General features: G+C 42.6%; 2 protein-coding genes across 3 annotated transcripts in view; one reads left to right on the top strand and one right to left on the bottom strand.

Annotated features, from left to right (window-relative positions):
- Positions 1 to 78: 78 nt before the first annotated feature.
- On the bottom strand, positions 79 to 14,845 carry EIF2B1 (eukaryotic translation initiation factor 2B subunit alpha). 2 transcript variants are annotated; one of them, XM_075898528.1, is made up of 9 exons: positions 14,712 to 14,845; positions 14,406 to 14,507; positions 9,731 to 9,867; positions 9,313 to 9,429; positions 8,619 to 8,731; positions 7,550 to 7,618; positions 5,214 to 5,289; positions 848 to 973; positions 79 to 250 (listed from the first exon to the last, which is right to left on the bottom strand). In XM_075898528.1, the coding sequence occupies exons 1-9, from the start codon at positions 14,722 to 14,724 to the stop codon at positions 95 to 97; spliced, it is 909 nt and encodes a 302-aa protein (XP_075754643.1). In that variant the 5' UTR covers positions 14,725 to 14,845; the 3' UTR covers positions 79 to 94. The 2 variants fall into 2 exon arrangements, with proteins under 2 accessions (XP_075754643.1, XP_075754644.1); XM_075898529.1 differs by lacking the exon at positions 14,406 to 14,507 and having other exon boundaries at positions 14,712 to 14,831.
- Positions 14,836 to 18,287, top strand: part of GTF2H3 (general transcription factor IIH subunit 3) — a 15,705-nt gene continuing 12,253 nt past the window's right edge. Inside the window, exons 1-2 of the mRNA XM_075898531.2 lie at positions 14,836 to 14,965; positions 15,712 to 15,791. Coding sequence (XP_075754646.1) covers positions 14,875 to 14,965; positions 15,712 to 15,791 — 171 coding nt within the window. The 5' untranslated portion in view covers positions 14,836 to 14,874. The remainder of the gene's footprint in view (positions 14,966 to 15,711; positions 15,792 to 18,287) is intronic.

Raw genomic sequence — 18,287 nt, 5'->3', positions numbered from 1 at the left:
ATAATATGTTGGGATAGTTTATATATGTATCAAACTGCAAATATGAAGGATGGCCATTGAATAACAGAGCATAATGTTCAGTGATTCTGCTCCATTACAAATAAAGTTTAATAAGTTCATCACTGACAGCTGATGGAGTTAACACACCTAGGTCTGTAAACAGCAATGTAATTAGTGATGGTGAAGTGTAGTCAATCCAGGGATGCTCCTCAGTTAGACTTCCGTTTTTTTTCAGGGTGTCTGCTTTGTACTGGGGGAGAAGAAAACCATTAGCTATCACAAAATGATATGCCCTAATCTTTTTTTTTTTTTTTAAAGCTCAAATAACAATGGCCTCAATCAAACTTTATGGACATTAGCTGTAGCTGATACTACCACTGATCTAATCAAAGCACAGATTGGTGCCACCTATTACTAATGTAGATGATGAAGTGGCAGTACATGAGGTTTATAGTTCTGAAAAGTTTCCCTTGATACAGCCATTTTACTGTCAATATCTTTTTGTACTGAGCTGTTTCAGGAACAATATGGTGGCAGCAATTAGGAGAAGCACTGCTGTTTCTGGCAGTTTGGTTTAGGATACATGGATGAAATGCTTTTCAGTAATACAAAATAATAAAATGAGCAAGTGGTGAGGGAGTCCAAATTGGTGAACACTTCTTTTTAAACTATATTGTGTTGTTACAGGTCAGGCGTGGCTTTGGTTCATCCTGGATAAAAAATTTAAATTATGTTTTCAGTTAATTGTAAATTCACAGCTAAGGTCTTAATTTAATAGTACTACTTGCTCATAGAACCAATTTACATTCACCTTTGCAGATTAGAAAGTATTCTGGATTTCCCTTACCTTAAACTTATCTGGGACATCCTGTTGATTTAGAGGGAAGAGTCTTACAAACTTAAAGCTTTCTGCTACCACATAAAACGGTTTATTCTGAGCTTTAGCGCACACGGCCATTTGATTTGTACCAATCTGTGGAGACAATTTAGATGGAAAACAGTGTTAGTGCTAGAATGACAGTAAACTTGCAAGGCTCCAACCAATACTCTTCAAATGTATTTAACACCTGAACTAAAAGCACCTCTGAAAAGACCAGAATTATTTGTAGAAAACAAGCTTAAGAAACAGAGCGTTTTACGTGTGGACTATTACAAGTCACAGCACACCTGTGATGTAGGTAAGTATCCTCATTTCACAAATCAGGTGACTGATGAACAGAGGAAGCAGTTGTACAAAAGGCAGCAGAAGCCAAGAGTCCTGACTTCCACTCTGCATTCTGAGAGAGTACTACCTGCCAGTGTGTTTCAGGTCAGGAAAGTTACATACTTGTTTATTCTAACCAGGTTTCATACGTAATACACTCTTTTAAGCCAAAAAAACCCAAAAAGTCTTCTACCTACCAGCTCTTAGCTACTTTGTATACTGTTCTACTTCACATATCAATATGAAGATTTCAAACACATTTTTTTAAAGTAGATAAGGCAATGAATTTATTTTGCTTAACAACATAAGAACAGTCATAATTAGGCTATGTCTAGACTACATGGCTCCGTTGACAGAGCCATGTAAGATAGTTTATTTGGCATAGTCAAAGAAGTGATGGAGCCATGTAGTCTAGATGTAGCCTTAGTCAGACCAAAGGTCCATCTAGTGTAGTAACTTGTCTTCTGATAGTGGCCAGTGCCAGCTACTCCAGAGGAAATGAACAGAATAAGTAACCATCAAGTGAGCCCTCCCCTGTCATCCATTCCTAGCTTGTGACAGAGATAGGGACACCACTCCTGCTCATCCTGGCTATTAGCCATTGATGGACCTATCTTCCTTGAATTTATCTAGAACTTTTTTGGAATCCTGTTATATTCTTGGCCTTCTGGTAGGGAGTTCCATGGGTTGACTGTACATTGTGTGAAGAAATACTTCCTTTTGTTTATTTTTAAACTTGCTCCTATTTATTTCATTTGGTGACCTCTATTTCTTGTGTTGTGGGAACAAGTACATAACTTTTCCTTATTTACTTTCTCCACACCATTCATAGTTTTATAGACATCTAGCCTGACCCCCTCCCTTTGTTGTCTCTTTTCCAAGATGAAAAGTCCTAGTCTTACTAGTCTCTCCTTATGTGGCAACCATTCCAAACCCCTAATAATTTTTTTTGCCCTTTTATATTGGCATTGGAAAAAGTTTATATCTTTTTGAGATAAGGTAACCACATCTCCATACAGTATTCAAGATGTGGGTGTACCATGGATTTATATAGAGGCAATAAGATATTCTCTTGTGGTTTTTCCTCTATGGTTATGTCTAGACTGGCCCCTTCTTCGGAAGAGGCATGCTAATTTCTAACTTTGGAATAGGGAAATCCGCGGGGGAATTAAATATCCCCCGCGGGATTTAAATAAACATGGCCGCCGCTTTTTTTTTCCGAGAGCGTCCAGACTGGCGCGATCCTCCGGAAAAGGGCTTTATTCCGGAGGATCGTGCCAGTCTGGACGCTCTCGGGGAAAAAAAAAGCGACGGCCATGTTTATTTAAATCCCGCGGGGATATTTAAATCCCCCGCGGATTTCCCTATTCCAAAGTTAGAAATTAGCATGCCTCTTCCGAAGAAGGGGCCAGTCTAGACGTAGCCTCTCTCTTTTAAAATTATTCCTAACATTGTTTGTTTTGACTATTGCTGCCCATTGAGTGGATGTTTTCAGAGAACTATCCACAGAGTCAAGATTCCTCTCAAGTGGTACCAGCTAATTTAGTCCCCATCATTTTATACATATAGTTGGGATTGTTTTTCAATATGTATTACTTTGTATTCATCAGCATTAAAATTCATTTACCATTTTGTTGCCCAATTGTCTAGTTTTATGCAATCCTTTTGAAGCTCTTAATCTGCTGAGGACTCAACTATCTTAAACTATTTTGTATTATCTATAAATTTTGCCACCTCACTGTTTACCCCATTCTCCAGATCATGTATGAATGTTGAATAGGATTGGTCTAGTGCCACATTCATTTATTCCTACCTTTTTGACCAGTTATCAATCCATGAGAAGACCTTCCCTGTTATCCCATGACAGCTTACTTTGCTTAACAGCCTTTGGTGAGGAACCTTGTCAATGGTCTTCTAGAAATCTAAGTACGCTATATATATTGGATCCCCCTAGTACACATGCTTGTTGACACCCTCAAAGAACTCTAGTAGATTGGTGAACATTATTTCCCTTTACAGAAACAATTTTGACTTTTCCCCAACAGTTATGCTCACCTATGTATCTGACAATTCTGTTCTTTATTATAGTTTCAACCAATGTACCTGGTACTGAATTTACACTTACTGATCTGTAATTGCCAGGATCACCCTTTTTAAAGATTTGCATCACACAGTTACCTTCCAGTTATTTGGTACAGAAGATGATTTAAAGGATAGGTTACAAACCATAATTAATAGTTATTCAATTTCACATTTGAGTTTTCAGAACTCTTGGGTGAATGCCATCTGGATTTGGTGACCTATTACTGTTAAGTTTATCATTTTGTTCCAAATACTGCTTTGACATCTTGATCTGAGACAATTCTTCAGATATGTCACCTAAAAAGGATGACTCAAGTTTGGGGCTCTCTATAACATCATCAGCCGAGAAGACTGATGAAAATAAATCATTGTTTCTCCATAGTGACCTTATTGTCCACGAGTGCTCCATTAACACCCTGATAGTCCAGGGGGACCATTGATTGATTAGCCGGCTTCCTATTTCTAATGTACTTAATAGTGGGTGTTTTGTTTTGTTTTTTTACTTTTTGAATTTTTGGATAGCTGTTCTTCAAATTCCTCACTTTTCTGTAGTTCCCCTTTCTGAAATTAAATGCCACATTGTTGGGCTGCTGTATTGTTTTTCCTACCACAGGGATGTTAAAATTAATTATAGTAAGTATTTCCAAGTGGTCCAGCTATGGTTACCTCTTGGACCAGGTCCTGAATTCCAGTTAGCACTAAATCAAGAATTGCCTTGTCTCATATGGGTTCCAGAGCCAGCTGCTCCAAGTAGCAGTCACTTAAGGTGTCAAACTTTCTTTGCATCCCATTCTGGGGTCACCTGTACAGAGTCATTATGGGAATAGTTGAAATACCCATTTTTATTTTTATAGCCTCTCTGCTCTTCTTTAGTATTTCACATTCACTATCTCTATCCTGGCCTGGTGCTTGGTAATACACCTTTACTGCTATATCCATATTACTAGAACATGGGATTACTATCCACAAAGAATCAATGGAACAGTTTGATTCATTCAAGATTTGTACTTTATTTGATTCTATGTTTCCTTTCACATAAATTGCCACTGCCCCACCAGCTTGATCTGTTCTTTCCCTCCAATATATTTATACTTTGGCATTACTATGTCCCATTGGATTACCCTCATTCACCAAGTTTCTGATGCCTATAATATCAATATCTCCCTTCAATACGAGGTACCTAGTTCAAACATATTATGTAGACTTCTAGCATTTGTATATAAGCATTTTAAAAGTTTGTCCCTATTTAGCTGTGTGCCATTACTGCTGTGATTTAATGAGATTTTTTTCATTTAATCAGATGTTACCCATATTTTATCTTCTATCCTCTTCTCTTTACTAGGACATAGACCTTACACTGGGGCTGTGATCCTTCCCTAAGGGATGTTTCTGTTCAATCCATGTGCTCCTCCACTCCAGTCAGCTTTCTCCTAGCTCTTAGTTTAAAAAACTGCTCTACAACCTTTTTAATTGCCAGCTATCATGTTCGATTTTGGTTTAAGTGAAGCCCATCCTTCTTACATAGGCTCTTCCTTTCCCAAAAGTTTCTCCAACTTAGATTTATTGATGGACAATGATAAGCCTGAAACTCATAGGGCTCTGAATCAAAATTGATTAACTTAAGTTTTCATATTGTAACCATGAATACTATCCAATTACAATGTGTCATGGAAATTGGCAATTTAGTGTAAAAGTCTAAATTACAACACTATTGCATAAGGGAAATCCACAAATAATTAGCAGCAGCAATGGTTGTTTCCTGAACATCTCCCCCCTCCCCCCCCAGCATTATCTAGAAGGAGCCCAATAAGCCATAGCGAGCAAAAATGTACTAGCAATACAATGCAAATATCACTCATTTTCAACATCCATCACACACCCACCCAGTCTGTTCTCAATATGAGGAATTCAATTCACCACCTCTTACCTTGTTAATAATTCCTCCGCTTTCAACCACACCTTCAGCTCCAACTATTACCAGATTCACTTTTTCCATGATGTAGCTGTTTTATAAAAAGTTAAATTATGTGGAGGCATACTAAAAGTGATTTAAACCACAATGCTGTTAATACCTCATTATAATTTTGCTTTTATAGTAGTCCAGTCATTCTTGTAATTCTCTAGATATAAATGCATCCTGTTCATATAAGTTCTTGGAATTATCCTTCCTTGTCGTCCTCAGAATAACTACTAACTAATGCTTCTCCAAATATAGTTGAGGCACTGAGCTCAAAAGTTGCTGAGGATATTTTGGTTAAAGTTTACTAGTAATCAGATACACACCTTCAAAATAGTGCATTTTAGTTTCCCATTTAAAGATATTCACAACTAAAATGTAAAGAATTCCAAATGCCTTTAATCCATGGTTTTCCCTTCTTTTGATGCCCTTCACATCTGTTTCTCCTTCATGGAAAAATACTACTAGAAAGAAGATACTTTGTATTTCTCATCCAAGCAGATACCATAGGTCTTGATACATGAACGAAATGCAACACCTACTAATGCCCATAAGAAGTTAAATATTTTCAATTCTTTAATAATTATCTGGTCAGAAAACTCTACCATTTAAAATACAGCAAGTTAGAATGGTGGGTATTAGGGATGTAAAATCCTGTTTAATTTGTTGACTGGTTAAATCTGTTGTTGAACCGATTAAAAAGGGGCCTGGGGAAGGGGGCGGGAGGGCGTGTTCCAGTCCAGCTGGAGCAGCCATGCATGCAATGCGTCCGGACCTGCCAGAGACAGGGCTGCTCCGGCTGGGCTGGAGCACCCCTATTTGCACTGGGCCTTCTGGGACTGGAGCAATCCCCTGCCTGCAGCGGGTGATGTTTACCGATTCCAGTAAACTGGTTAACCTTTCACATCTCCAGTGTGTATCTTCTTGACAACTACCACTCAGGCATTTTGTATAGGATAGAAAATTATTTTTTTATTAATGCTCTATTCATAAGAACAGCTCTACTTGGTTAGAGAAAAGGTCAATCTAGTCCAGTATCCTGTCCTCCATTCCCAGCTTCTGGCAAACAGAGGCTGGGGACACCATCCCTGATCCATCCATAAGCATTTAAGACTCAAAGTAGCTGTTCTTGTGTATACATAAAGAATCTGACATTAAATGGAGCCTTAGCTCAATGGTTCTCAAACTTTTTGGACCACTGCCCCCCCTGCTCAATGCAGACCTTCCTGTAGACCACTAAGCAACCACCATCCATGATGACAAAATGATTCCAGGAGGTGCTGGGAGATAGGGGACAGGAGCAGGCTGAGGGTGGGAGGAGATGTATGAGAGGAAGGATTAGTGTGGGAGGGATCTGGGCAGGTGGGGGTGAGGAGTCTTGGCAGGAAGGGAAGTGCATGAATATGATGGTGAAGGCAATTGGAGCAGCAGGAAAGCCTCCAGGCTGGTGTTCCAAACTTGCAGGGGTGAGGAGTCTTGGCGGGAAGGGAAGTGGTGCATGGAGGTGATACGGGTGTGGGGTCCAGACATGAGTGGGGTTTGGGGCTTACCTGGCTTCATCCTCTCACTGCTCCCAGGCACCACCTGCTGCTGCTCCCATTGGCCGTGATTCTGGCCACTGGGAGCAGCAGGAAAGCCTCCAGTTGAGCGGTTTCCTGCTGTTATTGTTTCCCCCATCTGGGGAGAGGAGAAGTGGCAGTATGCGGAGCCACTTCCTTCTCCTGCAAGCCGGATCTGGTCTGAGAGGATGGCTGCCCCCTTGTAGCAGGCACTCCAACCTTGCTGGGGGGGAGGATAAAGAGGAGTTGAAGTGCCAGTGCAGGTTCCCTACTGCAGGGGGAGGATAGTTTTGGTTTTTTTTTTCTGGCTCAATAAGTTTTGTTGCTATTTTTTGAGGGGTGGGGGTTTCCTCAAATCTAAAAGGGGGCATGATGCCAAAAAGTTTGGGAACCACTGATCTAGATGGTGGTCTTGCCGTGAGGGCAGGGCACTGGACTTGATGACCTCTCAAGGTCCTTTCCAGTTCTAGTGTTCTATGACAATGTTCAGATATTAGATTGAAAAGACAGTTAAACTTATCAAATACTTCAGTTGATTTATGGCAGTCACTTCATCTTAACTATGTCAAAAGATTTGCTTGTTCAGTGGCAATGCCAATTGATACTACAGTAAAAAGTTAAATTAGTAGAACTAACCATTCAATTTAAACAAACTTTTTGGAAGTTTGTGTATACTACAGTACAAATGAAAACCAGAAGGACAATGAAAGGCTTGATAGCATTCAAGAATGTTATGAATATACTTACCCTACTGCAGCATCTAGAATCACAGTCACAGGAACGTTGAGCTTGCTAAGGGCCTTTGCCATTTTTTGCCTATTTAAAATAATGTTTATGCAGTTTTAAAAACTTTATTGAAAGATGTCAGTGAAATTCATAGATGCGATACAACTAACTTTGAGGTATATATGAATGAAATCTGATGATAGAACATACATGGCTTCAGCTCTCTACTAGTAACTGCTTTTGCCATCACTTTTTTTTGGTTTCTCCATGTTGTGTGAAAAACTCATGAAAATAAAGGAGAAACAAACGATCCAGGAAATAGTGAAACTGACACTATACAGGGAGTCCCCTCTAAAGACTGTTTAGAAATCATAGTTAGTTACTGTAACTATATAAAGTAAAAGACTCATGCAAATCTGATTAAACTGACAGTTTATATTTAAACACTCATATTTTCATTTGCTTGGTGTTATATACAAGAGATTGTTAAATGTTACTTTAGTAAAGCTAAAATCACACTTTATCTGCCCCAAATTCAGATACTTCAGTTATTAGGAATGACACTGCCTGGTTTGTTGTATTAGTTGATATATAGCATGTGTGATTTGCTGATTGATTTCCTGACTTCCTTCATGCTACATTGTATCCTTTGGTGACTGACATAGTATCTTAATGAGAACTAATTGTAAACAAAAAACCCAAAACATGAAAACCCCCACATTATTAATAAATATTTTTATTCTACTATTGTTACAAACACCTATCTTATTTTTAAAAATACTTCCAATTGGCTGTCCTTTTAAGCAATCTTTAGAGAAAAATGGGTTGCCTAGTGGTGGTTGACCTTTAAAGCTTTGTTATACCTTAACTGGAAAGTTTGGGGATGATGCAATGTGTTTAGTTATTACACAGAATTGCCAGTTGACAACCTTTCTTTGGAAGGGTGTAACAGACTGTCTCGAGATGTGATGTTTTGCAATGAAATAGTTACCTTTCAATAATTCAGAAATAAGTAAAAGCTGTTCTTAAAATGGGACATTAGCTCTACAGTATCTTACTAATTAAGATGACAAATTTGACATATACTTGCCCTGCTTGATCAGGCTGTGATTCAGTAATATAAACACTGAAACGCTTCTTTGACGTGGCAGCTGCCTCTAACACTCTGAGGACCACTCTTGAATAGGCATGAGTTAATATTTGCTGATAAAACAAGACAAGAAGTTTCAGGAAAGATTTGTTATTGTCATGATCTGTAATTATTTATCATGCACAAGTGTTCTATACATTATTTTCAGTTACTTTAGCTTATATCCTAGATCTTACAAAAATGTTACATTTTAAGGATTGTAAATATTTTTGATGACCTATCCAATATTTAACTCCTGTATTTTTGTAAGTCATGGAATGTTATGCCATCATGAAAGTTGGACTTTATAGGGTACTTCATTATTGCAGCTCTGACACAGAGGGGCTGAGAACCCACAACTTCCATTTAAGCCAGTACTTGTGGGTGCTCTGAACCACTTAGAACCAGACCACTGGCTTAACATCAGTTTGTATGGAAACAAAGGTGGAGAGAGGGAAAAGAAAAAGGGTTTTAGAAAATGATCTGAATATGTAGCATAAGCAAATGTGATACCTAGGAATAAAATCATTAGCTGGGAAAGCCAACATCAAATAATGTGTTTTGCCTAACAGATCATGATAAAACCTTTCAATTTTTTGCATCACCAGAAATAATGGTACACCCAGAACAGCATAATTGGTCCTCACATACTTACAGCACCATCTTTGATGAATGTGTGGCAGAGTTTTGCAATTTTGGTTCTTGAAAGAGAGATTCTCATAAGGAAAAGTTCCCCTCGTTCAATCATGATTTCTTTACACTTTGAATAATCCTGGAAAAAGCAACAAGAACAAAAAATAAGGCCCAGGATTACTCTGTAACAGTCAGTGGTCCCCAACCTTTTGGAGCTGCTGGGTGCCCAGGGGCAGGGCTGCGCACGTGCCACGCACCCGGGGCTGGCACCGCGCATGCGGTGCGTGCCTGGGGTGCAAGAATGGCTTGGGCCAGCCCTGTTCACTCGGTGGGCACACAAATGCCCCGGTGGGCGCCACGGTGCCCACGGGCACCGCGTTGGGGACCACTAAGTGTTACCTCACTGATCCCTAAAGTATTACACTTGGTGACAAACTCACCGAGTATTCCAATGAGGTTAAACTGATAAACCTTAGAAAGAGTTCTCCCCCTGAAGAGACTGCCACTGAAGAGTCAACACCAGACAGAGTTTCAATTGCATTTTTGAGATTTACTCTCAAACCCTGAATGGTCTCACCTGAGAGAGAGAGAGAGAGAGAAATGCAAACTTCATTTTAAAACAAGATACTCATTACATGCTAGACAGAAGTTTAGATATATTCTGGTATAGCACTAATGGGGGACTCACTTGGTATTTTTCCTTCGATGTATTAGGATTATAGTGGAAGTTTATTATACCATGGAACAATTCTACAACCGATTCCATAAGTTTGGATAAAATCTATAGTCTAGTAAGCTCTACCTGCATTCTGCCCTCCATCCAACTTTCTCTAGAATAACAGTAATCTTAAAAAAAATATAAGTACACCTGAAACATATATCACTGCCAGGAACTAAAATTGATTAAATACTACTACACAGTTAACAAGTAGTGTTGACTTCTCCCATCCGTTCATTGATGTGCTTTGATTGTAACTTGAAGGACAAGTTATTGACATTATTCAGGTAATTCAGCAGCCATGATTAGCCACTCTGAGTAGACGAACACACATCCAATGAAGCAGATTATACTTAATGAAACAAACACCGCATACATTTGAAAACCTTTCTTGTATTAATACTGTTTTCCAGATTTTGATTATTAATGCACACTTCTCATAGCATGTGCTCATTTCTGCACATTATCTACCAGGCAAGTTTCTTACTTCAAACTTTTGATGAAGGTGTAGCCTGCTTTTTTGCTCCAAGACCTTCATCTTTAACTCTCTTCTGAACTTTTAAAAACAGTGTAGTTCAAAACACAGGGATTGCCTTTTACTGCAATGCAGGAGCAGGGGTATTTTTGTTGGTGTAAAAAAGAAAAGGCAAGATCTTGGAAGCAGAGATGAACTGCAGTTGTTTGTTTCTTGAAAAAGCAACAAATAATCACCTGAAGTACCACAAAGCTCTGAATTTCAGTTATCTGAAACACCATGAATTTGATTAGATGTCTCAAATTTAGGTTTGGCAGAATCTAATTTAAAATTTTTTTTTTATGGATAATATCCATATTTGTGAGGGTTTATTTTAATTTGCAGCTCACAGTTCTGCAAATATTTTGTAGTTTTAGCATCTTTTTCAGTTTTTATCAACTTAGTTTTCAGTTGCAGGAAATTACAGGGGTGTCAGACAATGATTGAATGATGTTTTCAAATAACTTCAGAGTGGTAGCTGAGTTGGTCTGTAGCAGGAAAAACTTTAAAAGCAATAAATAGTCTAGAAGCACTTCAAAGATTAAGAAAACATGCAGATGGTATTATGAGCTTTTGTGGGCGCCACCCAGTTCTTCAGATGACTGGAGTATTAGAAGTCCAGCTCCAAGAATAAATAAGGAGGGGGGAGAGGAGAAAAGGAGGGGCGAAGAAAAAAAAAAAGAGAGACAGGCTATGTCTACACTGCAAGGTTTTTGCACAAAACAGCTGTTTGTGCAAAAACCCATGGGGCGTCCACACCCCAAATGCGCTTTTGCGCAAGTAAATCAACAATAAAACAGCAGGAGAGAGGGCCTTCTCTGGTGTAGGTAAACCTCCTTTTATGAGGCATAACTCCTTGCTGCGCTACAGCTATTGCGAAAAAGGCAAGTGTAGATGCCCTATGAGAAAACCTCTCTTGCATAAGAAACCCCTATGGGAAAAAGCACAGCTGCCCTGATGGCCACTCACAGAATGGCCATCAGAGCTTTCTTGTGCAAGAGTGTCCATACGGTGTGGATGCTCTCGCGCAAAAGCACATCACTTTTGCGATGTGCTTTGAGGTGTGGACATGCTCTTGCACAAGTAGTTTTTGCACAAAAACTCTTGCGCAAAAGGCTTCTTGTACAAGAAGCCTGCAGTGTAGAGTAGCTACTGTGAGTAGATGTTTCAAGTGGTTACAAGAGGCTGATAAGAACAATTAGCACCTCCACTGTTTGTTGGTTGGTTAAGTCATTAGGATGTGGAAAGTAGTGTGGGACCAGGAGATTTCTATCTGCTACCTAAGATACACAAACCTGGAAATCCCGGACGAACCATCATCTCAACCATTGGCACACTTACAACAGGATTGTTCGGCTATATTGACTCTCTCCTCAGACCCTATGCTACCAGCACTCTGACCTATCTTTGAGACACTACTGACTTAGAGGAAACTATAAAACAGTAATCTTCTTGAAAACACCATCCTGGCCACCATGGATGCAGAAGCTTTTTATACCAACATTCCACAGGAAGATGGATTACCGGCTGTCAGGAGCACAATCCCTGATGACAGCACTTCACACCTGGTTACAGAGGTTTGTCCTCACCCACAACTACTTCACATTTGGAGACAATCTGTATCTTCAAGTCAGTGGTACAGCCATGGGCACCTGCATGGCACCGCAATATGCCAAGGTCTTTATGACTGACCTTAAACCAACGTTTCCTCAGCTCTCACCCCTAGTACACTTACGCTATATTGATGACATCTTCATCATATGGGAAAGAGATCTTTGAAGAATTTCACAGGAATTTCAACAACTTCCAGCCCACTACCAACCTTAGCCTGTATTAGTCCACATGAGGGATCTACTTCCTTCACACTACAGTACAATTAAATGATGGACAAATTTCCACCACCCTATACCGGAAACCTACTGACCGCTACACTTACCTTCATGCCTTTAGCTTCCATCCCAGACACATTTCTCAATTTATTGTTGACAGCCAAGCCCTAAGTTACAAGTGGATTTGCTCCAGTCCCACAAACAGAGACAAACGCCTACAGGATCTACACAGAGCATTCTTAAAACTGAAATACCCACCCGTAGCTCTGAAAAAGACTGACAGAGCCAAAAGAATACCCAGACACGAACTACCTCAAGACAGGCCCAAAAGAGAAAACAAGAGAATTCCTCTTGTCATCACCTACAGTCCACAACTTAAACCTCTCCAAAGCATTATCAATAATCTACAACCCATCCTGGAAAATGACCCCTCACTCTCAGAGGCTTTGGGGGAAAGGCCAATCCTTGCCTACAGACAACCCCCTAACCTTAAACAAATTATTTCCAGTAAGCATGCAACTTACCTCCATCATAATCATCCTGGACCTCACCCCTGCAATCAGCCCTGGTGCCAAATCTGCCCACACATCTATACTATCAATTTCATCAATTGGACCCAACCACATCAGCCACCAAGAGGCTCATTTAACTGCACATCCACTAATGTGATCTTTGCCATCAAATGCTAACAATGCTCCACTGCAGTGTATATTGGCCAGTTTCCACATTACAGGAAAATGGACACATCACATATTCAAAAAGACAATACACAAAAAATTGTTAGAGAACACTTTCATCTGCTTGGACATTCATTAATAGATCTCTAAGTCACGGTGTTATTTCAGGCCAATTCCACAAGCCAAATACACAGGGAAGAATTGGAATTTAACTTCATTTACAAGTGTAATTCTTATGCAAATAGTATGAAATGGGACATCCATTGGCTGGCATACTAACTTCCACATCCTAATGACTTAAACAATGGAGGTGCTAATTGTTCTTATCAGCCTCTTGTAAACACTTGAAATATTTACTCACTGTCTCTCTCTCTCTTTTTTTCCCCCTTCTTCCCCTGCCCTTATTTATGCTTGGATCCAGACTTCTAATATTCCATTCAGCTGAAGAAGTGGGTTGTGCCCACAAAAGCTCATGATACCATCTACATGTTTTGTTAGTCTTTAAGGTGCTACTATACTATTTGTTGTTTTTTAAGTTTGTCCTTGAATAAGTTCTCAGGCAGCATTTTTCTTTTTAAAGGTTAATAATTATCAATGGAAACCTTTTTTGGTTGGTTGATATGCGGACCAGGGATGTTAACTATCGATTAACTGACTAGTCGAGTAACCTCATGACTTACTGGTTAGTCAACAAGTATATAGTCTTTGGGGGCGGGGCCAGCAGCCAATGTGCTCTGGCATCATATTGCTGCCTCTGTATCAAAGGAAGCAGCGTGGGGTACCAGGCAGTAACTCGTCCATGAGGGAAGCCAGTTTAAAAACCAGCTTCCCTTGCGGACTGGCTGGCTGTTACCCTGTGTTGCTGCCTTTGATAAACAGGTAGCAGTGTGGGGCAGCAGCTGCCTCTGTCAAGAGGGTCTGAGCTCCCGGACTCAGTGCGAGATGAAAATGATCCAGGCTGCCTGCTCACCCAGCTCCTAATACGCTTTAAATGCTGAGTTACAGCACGGGTAGGTCCCGGATCTGCCGCAAGCCAGGACTGAGCTGGACTATTGACAGGGCTGCTAAAAAATTGACTGGCAAGGTTGAGGGGAGGGAAATGCATGTCTATAGCATTAACCTATAAGCTTTTGTTTATCAGTTAATCGGATACACTATTGCATTCCTAATGTGTAGGGTGAAACAGGTTTATAAACAAAATCCGTCCAAGCCTATGACAGCTGTGTGCAAGGTGGTCAGTGATGTGTATTGCACTGGCCTCTACTGGACGGATTCAGCACTTCAATGCGCATCTTACGTGACCATCTCCCGGTCGCTGCTGGGCAGGGCCCCGGGTTGGAGTCCCGCGCTCGCCCAGCAGAGCAGCTGGGCCGGTACCTTTGTCTTGCTTTAGGAACTCCAGCAGCGCGCGGATAGCCGCCACGGCAGAGGCCACGTCAGGATCCTCCCGCATCTGGGCTTTGAAGGCCTCGATCAGCTCTGGAAGGGAAACGGGGCCCATCAACCGCAGGGACCCGCCCGTCACGGGGAAGCCCCACCTGGGGCTGGGCAGGTCTGGTCCCTCCGGTCCAGGGAGCGGGGCAGGCGCAGCCTCAGGCCGGGAGGGGGATGGCACGTGTCCGCCGCGGCTCTGGCGAGGGGGCGGTTAATCCCCACCCCGGATCGGGCCCCGGGCCTCCTTACCTGCGTCGTTCATGGTGTCAGCGGCAGGCGGCCCGGGCCCCCGGCAGCCGCAAGAGCCGAGTCTGTTCCCGCCGCTCACGCGGAGCCGCTGTCCCCGCCCGGCGCTTGCTCGCGGGGGCACCACTTCCGGCCGGCTCTTGCAGCATCACGCGTCGTGCGACCAATGAGCAGTGACATCGTCTCGAGGCGCCGGAAGCGAAAGTCCGGCCGGTGCCCGCTCTTCGCCTGCCTGAGGCTGGGCACTATGAGCGCAGGTGAGTTCTGGCCAGGCGCCGCGCCGGAAGCGGGGCTGGCGTCTCCCGCGCGCTCTCCTCAGGGCCCGGTGCGAGGCCTCTCTGCTGCCTCCTCTCTCCGCCGCGGGGTCCCTCGGCCCCGTCCTCCTGGCCGTGCCCGGGGCTGTGTCCGGCGGATGCAGCTGCTGCCCGCGAGCCCCGCTGAGTTCCGCAGCCAGCACCGCCTTTCCCTAGTGTCGGGCAGCCACGCTGCCTACGCCCCACAGGCGTTGGGTTTGGAAACGGCACCTGCGTGCGATCTGTGAACAGAGGGGTTGAGAGAGAAACCGATAAACGCTGAAAAGAAGCCCTATGTCAGGCTCCCGGTCCATGCATTTCTGTAGTGCCTCTGCCTCCTATCCGGCTTCAAATAATACAGTCTTCATTACTGTAACATAATGCGTTCTACTCCTGTTCCATGTGGTTCATGGATATTTGGCAATAAACACATGGAAAAACTGCAATTATGCTGAATCTTTGACTGTGTGCTAACTTTTTTTGCTGTTGTGTGTGTGACTAAAATGTTATTAAATAAAAGTGTATTTAATTTTAAAACAGGCCAATATAAAAACAAGATCCTGCAAACCCTTATGCACTCTTAGCTAAATGAGTGTTAAAACATCTGGTATTTTTGCCTATAGACCTTTAAATGTTAAGTTTCCCATATTTCCAAAGGAGCTGCTGTGTTGTCTGTTCTCAAACATATGCATTATTATTGCTTTTTTTAGATGATGAACTAAATCTCTTAGTCGTCATCGTTGACACCAACCCTATCTGGTGGGGGAAGAAAGCACTAGGACAATCAGAGGTAAGGCTTCCTGACCAGCATCAGTCACAATGTAGTTTTCCAGAAGACTTTTCTGTAATTTTTTAACAGTTCTGTTTTAAATGAATGACAATCCAAATTGCAGTGCATTTGTTGAAGAGAAACTGTGAAATACTTTTTGAATACAAAATTAGAATAATACTACACAACATAAGACCGGTCATATTGGGTAAAACCAAAAGTTCATCTAGCCCAGTATCCTGTCTTCCAGCAGTGCCACGTGCCCCAGAAGGAATGAACAGAACAGGTAATCATCAAGTGATCTATTCTATGTTACTCATTCCCAGTTCTGGTTAACAGATGGTAGGGCAGGCCTGGGCAAAATCCGGCCCAGAGAAACCCTAGACAGACTCCCTATTTGCCTCGCCCCACCTGCACGCTGCTTAGAAAAGTGGCTGCCAGGCCGTTTCTCTCCCAAAACTCTGAGCTGGGAGGAGTGGGGAGGGCCTTCAGGTGTTTCCCAAATCCCCAGAACAATCCCAGAAACCAGCCAATGGGAGTTGCCTGTTTGAATAAAAGGCAGCCATGAAGCACCATGCCCCCTCCCCTCTGGCTTGTAGTTATTTACACACACATGGCCCTGCAGCCTGGGGAGGACAGGCAGGCAGGTTGCCTGAGAAATCCACTGGAGTGCTGGCCAGGAATCACCTAAGTAAGTGTCCTGACCAGAGCCTGCCTCAGGCACCCCAGCCTCTCCCCCAACACTTTGCCCCCCGCTCCTGCCTTCTATTCCACATACCCAAACCCTTTGCCCACCCTCCTATGTTCCCCCAATCCCCTTCTTCAGATTACAGTCCCTTCCTATTCTAGGTCACAACCAAAACCCCTGTCCTAGGTAATATCCCAAACCCTTGCATCCCAGGTAACAACCCATTTCTGACCTAGGTTAAAATCCAAACCCCAGTCCAGAGCCCCAGGTCACCATCGCCTCTTTCACCCAAACTCCTTCCCAGACCCCACACTTCCTCCTGCACCCCAGTCACTTATTCCAAGCTCTCTTCTGCACCCAACCTCCATCCTAGACTCTGCACGTCATCCATTAATGTCATGGAAGAGTGCAGTCCTTGACCACTTTCCAAATTCTTGGAGTGGCCCCCCCAATCAAAATTATTTCCCATTCCTGCTCTAGAGACACCAAACTTGCTTGTCTTGGTAATAATCATTGATGGACTTTATCCTCCATTAATTTATCTAGTTCTTTTTTTGAACCCGTTATAGTCTTGGTCTTCACAACATCCTTTGTCAAAAAATTCGTAATTGTGTGAAGAAATATTTCCTTTTATTTGTTTTAAAACCTACTGCCTATTTAATTTGGTAACCCATAGTTCTTGTGTAATGAAATGGGGTAAATAGCACTTCCTTATCTATTTTCTCAGTACTAGTTATTATTTTATAGACATCACCCTAAGTCATCCCTTTTCCAAGTGAAAAGTCCCTGTCTTATTAAAGTTTCATCATATAGAAGATGTTTCATACCCCTAATTAATTTTTGTTGAATCATCATAAAATAGTTGCAGTAATATCTTAAGAATGTAAGAACAGCTATACTGGGTCAGACCAATGGTCCATCAAGTCCAGTATCCTGTGCAACCTCTGGCCCCCCCATTCTTTCCCTGCAGCCTGATCCCCTACATTGCCCCATGCCCCTCAGTGCAATCTCTGCACCCTCCCATCCTGCCCCTGGATCTTCCTTCACCCCCCTTCTTCATCCACATCCTTGTGCCCTTAGTGCACTCAAGTAGGGTAGCAGTGCTGGAGTGAAGAGAGGTGGTGCGGGACAGAATAGCCGTGCTGGAGTGAGGAGAGGCAGAGGGAGTAGAATTTCTTCCCTGCCCGGACCAGCTCTTTGCCTGCAGGCTGCAGGTCTGAGGCTGGGACAGGCAGAGCCTGGTGCTGCCTAGGGCTGGCTCTAGCCTGGCTGGGTGTAGAAGTGCTCTGGAGAAGGGGCTCCTCATCTCTGCACACAGCCGGTGGGGAGCATACTGGGTCCTGGTGCCCCATGTGTGACTGGCCACCCAGCCCTACCCCCTCTCAAAGCAAGAAGGCTGTAGCCAGGAAGAGGTGAGGGTTAACCCCTTAGCTCCTGGAAGCTGCATGCACAGGCTGAGCAGGGGCAGCCCCAGGGACATGTGCATGCCTCTACCGCTCCCTCCCTCCAGCAGGAAGCCAGAGCTCGTGTTCCAGCCAGTAGCTGTGTGAATGAGGCTGAAACCAGAGCACACGCCCCTGGCTGCATGAAGGGGGAGAGGTGGGACTGAACTCCCACCACATGCGCCACGGGAAATCAGCTCACATGCCGATTGTGGCATGCATACTGTGGGTTGCTGAGCCGTGCTCTACCCTGTCTTTCCTTAGTCTCCTCTTTTCTAATCTTAAAAGTCCCATTTTTTTAATCCCGTTTGAAATCCCTAATAATTTTGTTCCTCTCTTCTGAACTTTTTCCAATGCCAATATATCATTTTTGCGTTGAGGTGACCA

The sequence above is a fragment of the Pelodiscus sinensis genome, chromosome Z (assembly GCF_052426305.1).
Source record: "Pelodiscus sinensis isolate ZL-2025 chromosome Z, ASM5242630v1, whole genome shotgun sequence".
Classification (NCBI taxonomy): Eukaryota; Metazoa; Chordata; order Testudines; family Trionychidae; genus Pelodiscus; species Pelodiscus sinensis.
This window is presented reverse-complemented; position numbering and strand designations above follow the sequence as displayed.

Coding starts and splice junctions, on each gene's coding strand:
- EIF2B1 (XM_075898528.1), bottom strand. Junction 9,430..9,730: donor TAACCTCATTGGAATACTCG/GTGAGTTTGTCA, acceptor TGCTTTTTCCAG/GATTATTCAAAGTGTAAAGA. Junction 5,290..7,549: donor ATTCTAGATGCTGCAGTAGG/GTAAGTATATTC, acceptor TTTATAAAACAG/CTACATCATGGAAAAAGTGA.